This window comes from Dipodomys spectabilis, unplaced genomic scaffold, assembly GCF_019054845.1.
Source record: "Dipodomys spectabilis isolate Male_0828 unplaced genomic scaffold, ASM1905484v1 ptg000082l, whole genome shotgun sequence".
Lineage (NCBI taxonomy): Eukaryota > Metazoa > Chordata > Mammalia > Rodentia > Heteromyidae > Dipodomys > Dipodomys spectabilis.
Window position 1 is genome coordinate 1,695,863 of NW_024870759.1, and position 7,347 is coordinate 1,703,209.

Below are 7,347 nucleotides of genomic sequence, written 5' to 3' on the forward strand. Positions count from 1 at the left end.
TAACCCACCACACAAACTCCAGGTGAGGTCAGGAGCCAAGGTGACACACACACTCATGTGGATTAAGAGCCCTCCAATCCTGGAATAGAGGACACCCCACATTGTCCATGCCCATATGTCCTCCATGTAGCCCCAGAGCCTCAGCCTTCCTTAGTCTCCTGCCTGAGGAGCTGCCTCCCTTGCTACCTCAGGCTCTCAGGCAGCAGATCCACCAGGGAGACGGGAGCCTCTATGACTCTAGAGTACCAAACAGAAAGAGCCCATGTGAGAGCCTCTAAGGGAAAACCTCTCAGGTATAGGCACTTCCAGATTTCTTTTCTCCACAAGGCCTCTAAATCCTCATCTCAGAGCTTCTGCCCACCATACTACTTGTGATCCTCAAGGAAAGCTGTGATACCTCACAGTCACACGAATCACAATCCTCCCAAGCTAGAATGATGTGTTCATTCCCAAGGAAAGGTTTTGAGTGTGGTGAGCAAGATGGTTTCATGACTGAGGAGAAGCTCCTACCATGGCCTCTTCCTACTCCTCTCCTCCCATCCTAAGCACCTTACAGTAGATGCCTGTTGCTGAGAGTTCATATTTTCCTGGATCCTCACACACCTCCTTCCCTAGCAGCTCCATGCTTTCCACTCTCCAGGCTCTACTTAGTAAGATTTCCAGAAGAAACCATTCCACTGAAGAGGTTATCTGAGAGGCTCAGCTCAGTGTGATGAGTGTGTGTGCTCTTAGGTCTGAGCACTTTCCTGTGTTACCACCCTTCTCCTGTACCCACCTCCCTTCTTCCCTTCAATTCAACTCTATTATATGGCCTTCAACCTAACCCCTCTTGGTACCTTCTCTGGAGATGCTAACAAACTCCCTGTCCTCCTGTAACAAAAAAGCATGAAGATTACATGCAGAAATCCACACATTGCTCACAATTTATCTTTGTCTACTCTACTGGCAATAGTCATTCATACTGGCAGAGTCTCTGAGACAGCAAAGTTCTAACTAAACTAAGTTTATATATATATTCTCGAGAGTCCACCTTTTTTATTTCCTGGTGATTGTTAAGAAGTCTTGGACTTGTTCCTTAATGAGATGATACTTGGACTATAACCCAGAAGGAAGAAGGAGGATTTCTGAGGACACTTGGCTTTTGATGTTGAATTTTGTGTGCTTCTTACTGGAAACTCAGGACTGGACATATAAATAAATGGAGCGGCTTATTTATGTGGTCAGAAGTTGGAGTGTTCTCCTAAGTGGGGAATGAGCATTAACTGTCTATAGAAACTAAATGTATATACAACTTGGGATCTTCCTAGGTGTCACATATGGATGCTTAGTGGTCATTCTAGCTTTTATCTGAAAGCCTACTTCATTTTCTTTCTTCCTTTCTTTTTCTTTTGTCAGTAATGGGGCTTGAACTCAGGACCTGGGTGCTGCTGTCCCTGAGCCTTTTCACTCAAGGCTAGTGCTCTACCACTCTGAACCACAGCACCATTTCTGATTCTCTGGTGGCTAATTGGAGATAACATTCTCAGAGACTTCCCTGTAGGGTCTGGTATCAACTAGCAACCCTCAGATCTCAGTCTCCTGAGTAGCTAGGATCACAGACAGGCATGATCCACTGGCACCCTGGCTCAATTTACTTTCTTTGTGTTGCTTCTTGCCTAGAATCTGCTCCACACGAAAACACTTGCTTTCATGTATTGCACCTGTACAGGTGTTCAGATGGCAGTGGTCATGTAGAGCATAATGGGTTCACAGGTGATGTAGCCTTGAATGAAAAGGCTCAGGGACAGCAGCACCCAGGTCCTGAGTTCAAGCCCCGTTACTGACAAAAGAAAAAGGAAGGAAGGAAGAAAGTGAATTAAGCTTTCAGATAAAAGCAAGAATGACCAATATGTATCTGTATGTGACACCAGGAAGATCTGAGGATCACAGTTCAAAAGCAGGCCACGCAGATAGACCCAAGGTACTTTATTCTCCCATTAACCATCAAAAAGCCAGAAAGTGGAGTTGTGGCTCCAGCCTTGAGCAAAATAAGCCAAGTGAGGGCACCAAACATGAATTCCAGCCCCAGTACTGCACATTAAAAGAAGGAATGAAATCCCACCCCTACAAAGTAAGAAAAAATGGTTTATTCTATCAGCTACAGTAGCTAATTTTGCTGAGGACCTCAGTTTCTTCAGAAACCATAAGACTCCTTACACATTTTCTGAGCTCAAAGGAGCACTGCTCTCCACTGTAGCACATGTGATGTTTCCACACACTTGAAAGCCAGCATGAATTTCCATGCTTCCTTATTCCTTTCAATGGCAAGCATAGCTCCCATGTTAGCATGCTGCAACACCAAGATGGAAGCATCTCATTGTGGAGATCACTCACACAACCAAATTTTACTTCATGGGCCCCTGAAATAATCTTTAGTGCTTTAACCTTTTCAAATCCTAGGCATCGGGCCAGGCACTGGTGGCTAGGGATGTAATCTTTTTTTTTTTTTCTGTATGACCTGAACACTGGGCTTTGGTGCTGTCCCTCAGCTGGTCAGCTCAAGGCTAGCGCTCTAAGCGCTCTACCACTTGAGCCACAGCACCACTTCTGGCTTTTTTCTTTTTGCTTATGTGGTGCTGAGGAATGGAATCCAGGGCCTCATGCATGCAAGGCAAGCACTCTATCACTGAGCCACCTTCCCAGTCTAAGCCTGTAATCTTAGCTACTCAGGAGGCTGAGATCTGAGGATAACTGTTCAAAGGTAGCCGAGGTAGGAAATACCATGAGGCTCTTATCTCCATTAAAGCACTCAGAAAACTGCAAGTGGTGCTGTGACTCAAGAAGTAGAGCTCCTGCCTTGAGCTGAAGAGCTCAGGGACAGCGCTCAGGCCCAGAGTTCAAGCATCACAACAGATAAAAATAAAAAACGACAGTCTGAAAGACTGAATCACAATCCTGAAAACTCAGTAGCTAGGAAAACAGTTGTGAGTAGTTGCTGAGCAGATTAGTGTGTACTTCTTAGGAGGGATTCAGACTCTAAGAGGTTCAGGTGGGAGAGCTGTCTACAAGGTGAACAGAGGAAATCCCACTATCAAGTGTGAAGGAGTAACCTCAATGTCAGCTGTTGCCCAACATTCCACCCCTCCCCCAGCCTCCCCTTCAGATTCCTGTGACCATGGAGACAGTTTTGAACACTAACTTGCAGAGGAGAGGCTATTTGTCTAAGGCGCATCCAGGAGAGAGAAGTTGATCGGCAAAAGCCCAGTTTCAGGTAGAAAATCATGAAATAAGTCAACAGTGTTGCTTCTTTCACACTCTCAGTCCTGAACCCTGGGGAATATCAGGACAGTTGAGCACTCCTCCACCATGTATGCCTTTAACACTTAACGACCCAAGTAACCTTAAGTTCTCCCTCCAGATACTGTGAGAATAACAGCTTTAGTCTAGGGTCTCGGATATAAGAGGTCTTTGGATATTTGAGGGGAAGCAGAGAAAGCTTCATACTATTTGGCAGGTCCCCGAAAAATCTATATTCACTCTTGTTCTTGGCCACGCTCCTAAGGGCCTCTGGGAAGGCGAGGAGGAGTCGTTTTTCACTCCCTCCTACCACAATGGACACTGAGAAAACTTTGGTTTGTGTCTGGGACATTCACTTCTACCATGCAGTGATAAAGGAAATGAGAGCCTTGGATAGTCAGGGACCAGATGGATAAGGAAAGGCCCTTAGACTCCAGTTTAAGGGAAGACATAGAGGAAATGTGCCCCTGCTGTCACTCCAGGGAGGCCCTGTGCTGTCTCACTAGTGTAGTGATATTATACTTGCCTTTCTAGGTCATCCAGTGTTAAGGATTAGGTACACAGATATATACTGAATATAACAGAGGGGTTATCTAGATGCTCACTGAAGTCTCAAGATGGAGACTCATCAGGAACTGAGTTTGGGCTCGAAAACATGTCCCTCTGATGTGGTGACACTTGTGAAAGCCCCAGATTGTGAGAGGTGTGGGACTTGTGCCTGGATTGAAGGTATGAACAGAGGCATATTGCAGGTCACATCAGAGGTAGACCTCAACTCCCTCATCATCCTGGGGAGGCCCAGAACAGCATGCCTAGATTCAGGGCACCTCACTTTAGCCTCTTAGGCTCATTTCTGGAAGGAGTGGAACTTGCTCTGAAGACTATGTCCTTTGCCCAACAGAGCCCTTAGAGAAAACCAACAACTCCTTTTCAAGATGCAGGGAAACTACTTATATTGTAAGCCCAGGGTGGCTGCAGGCAGCACTGTGGGGAAGAAAAGTCATCAGTGCTTTGTCAGGATGGCAGGAAAATGTAGTGTTGGTCTGCAAGATGCATCTGGAGATCAACAGAGGGAAAAGGCCTCAACCATGTAAAATTGACTATAAATACTTCAAGAGACCCCACACCAAAGAAAAGCCCTGCATCCTACCCCCTCTTTCAGACTTCGGAATCTCTTCTGTGTGTTCACATGAAGTGTTTATATGTTTCTGTCTCCCAGGAATCAAGAGGCTGGGTCCTTACACTGAAGAAATTCAATGAAAAGAACCTGATCAGCAAGAGGGAGTGTTCAGAAGCTATGTGGAGTTAAGGTGAGGACAGGTATAAACGCCAACTCATACACATGGACATCACTAACAGTCTTCCACTCCTTTACCTATGAGGAAAGCCAGAAAGCATAGGAGCATTCATCTCCCCTTACATCTTTGAGTTTTCTCACAGATATAACATTTTTGGCTTTGGGATTGTGGCCTTAGTTCCTGAGAGTGAAATTCCCAACCTGATATTTAACAAGGACACTGACAAAGTCCTCCAGCAATATGGACCACAATGCATGTGCTCACCTTTTATGTTTCCCTGGTCACTTGTGATGACCTTGCCTTTTCTTTTCTTCCATTATAAGGGCATCAACCCCATTTGTGAGAGTGTGCCTCAGGCCACACATCTCAGGGGAACTTTGGGCACCTAGAGTGAGTTCAGTAGAGGCTGTCTATTGCAGAACATTGAGGACCTTGCAGTCTAGCTCCCTCTCACTGTCCAGTCTGGAGGCCCCATGTTTTCATTGCATGCTAGAACCCAAGAGAGAGAGAGGTCTGATTCACTAACTGCTGGACATATGCCAGGGACTAGGAGGCCAAAGTCTTAGTCTGAAGAACTGCCCTCATGTAATACAGCAGATAATTCTCTGCTAGGGTCAGAATTTAAGATTGAGGTGCATATGGTGAAATGGTACCATATGCTCCATCCATTCAGCCCCCCAACACAACTCCACAGCGCTCAGCACTACACACCCCACCAGCACCACAGAGACTCAGATTCACTCAGCATCTTGTGCCTTGTTCAATTGTTCCCTCACTGTTAGGCTTCAGACAACAGACACAAAAGGGGACAGGAACCTATGTGGCCCTAAAACAAAAAAGGGAAGACGAGGAGTAATTGCTAAGGGAGCTGGCAAGAGGAACATTGTCAGCTGAAACTGCTTCCCTGCTTTCTCTCCCACAGGCCTAGGAGTCATCATTGAGCTGCACTCCACCCTCTGACTAGCTATCCCCAACGACAGCCAGGATGCCTTATACTCAGAGGACCCTTCCCTCTGAGCTAGAAAGAGGCCCTGTGGCCCAAAGCCAGGCCACAGGCCTGGTTGGTGAGGAGGAGGCCAGGGATGCCACTCCTACTACTCTGTTGTTCCGATTTCTAGCTGAAGTGTCAGTTACCTTCCTCCTGAATGAGGTCATTGGGGAAACTAATGAGGAAGATCAAGAACCCCACATTCAGGAAAGGGAAGATGTGTACCCTGATGATGATGAGATATTGCAGAATGCCCTGCAGAAAGAGGCCCTAGCATTGGTGCGATACCTGTTACGTCAGTACAATTCATGCCAGCCTGTTACTGATGTGGATATGCTGAGTCACATCACGGGAGGTTACCGGCCTCACTTCCCTGTGATCTTAGACAAAGCTTGTATCTGTATGCAGCTACTGTTCGGTATTGACGTGAAGGAGGTAGACACTGTCTTCCACACCCACGTGCTTGTTATAGCCGCAGGTATCACTTACGATGGTGTTCTGAGCCATGTGCAGGGCATGCCCAAGACGGGTCTGCTGATAATTGTTCTCTGCATCATCTTCACGGAAGGGGGCTGTGCCACCGAGGAAGCCATCTGGCAAGTGCTGGATAAGATGGAAGTGTATCCTGACAGTGAACACGTTATTTTTGGAATACCTAGGAAGCTGCTTATGGAAGATTTTGTATATGAGCAGTACCTGGAGTATCACCAGGTGCCCGGTAGCGACCCCATTGCCTATGAGTTCCGGTGGGGCCCAAGGGCTTATGCAGAAACCACACAAAGGAAAGTCCTGGAACACTGGGCCAAGTACAGCGGGATTGACCCAAACTCCATCCCTACACTGTATGAGGAAGCTTTACAGGAAGAACAGGGAGCAAATACCAACGATAGCACTTCTTTAGTAAAAGAGTGACTCTTCCTCATTTGAAATCAGTTAGGAAACTGGTTCCACCTTAACATCCCAGTGAACCAGCGATTTACTTGGGAGTGGTTGAAATGTCAAGTGAAATAAATTATAATATTGAAAAGCTCACTGTGAATCCTTGCCTCAAACCTTTTCTCTGTTACACACACACAAAAGACGTATATATTGTCTTGATTTGGGTTGGATATGTATGTATTTATACGGGAAAGTACATCTTAAGGATAAGTCCCACTATGCAAAGACTGCCTCTTCTTCAAACCATTATTTTCGCATCTGCTCTTGGTAATATCTTTTTTTTTTTTTTTTGTCTGTTGTGGGGCTAGAACTCAGCCAGGGCACGGTCACTCAGCTCTTCAGCTCAAGGCAAGCACACTACCACTTGAGCTATGGCACCAATTCCGGTTTTCTGGTGGTTTATTGGAGATAGGAGTCTCAGGGTCTTTCCTGCCAAGGCTGGCTTTGAACCTGGATCCTCAGATCTCAGCCTCCTGAGTAGCTAGGATTACAGGTGTGAGCCATCTGTGACTGGCTTTGGTAATATCTTTAATCAACACAAAGTTCGGTAAGGCTTTCAGCCACAGCCATATGAAGCAATGGAAACGATCTCAGGAAATGGAAACAGTAGGATTATTTCTTTGTTGCTTTTTTATTTTATTTTCCTTTTGTGCATTTATTAATCTTTGAGATGATAATTGGTGGGAGAAAGGTGGAACAAATGCAGCAATGGTACTCATACAAGACACTCTGTTTTTGGAACTATACAACTTATGGGTGGGAACAGGAGGGAAAAACTGGGAGAGAACATGAGAAGGGATGACATTTTCTAAAATGTAATGTATCCTTTATCTGCTTAATACATAT

The 7,347-nt window shown here is 45.7% G+C and overlaps 1 protein-coding gene across 1 annotated transcript; it reads left to right on the forward strand.

Moving 5' to 3' along the window:
* The first annotated feature begins 5,559 nt into the window (after positions 1 to 5,559).
* Positions 5,560 to 6,474, forward strand: LOC122110917 (melanoma-associated antigen 10-like). Its single transcript, XM_042683637.1, has one exon. The coding sequence runs from the start codon at positions 5,560 to 5,562 to the stop codon at positions 6,472 to 6,474; it is 915 nt and encodes a 304-aa protein (XP_042539571.1).
* Positions 6,475 to 7,347: the final 873 nt, after the last annotated feature.

What these genes read in the sequence shown, in the direction of transcription:
- LOC122110917 (XM_042683637.1), top strand. Translation starts at nt 5,560, where the DNA reads ATGCCTTATACTCAGAGGACCCTTCCCTCTGAGCTAGAAAGAGGCCCT.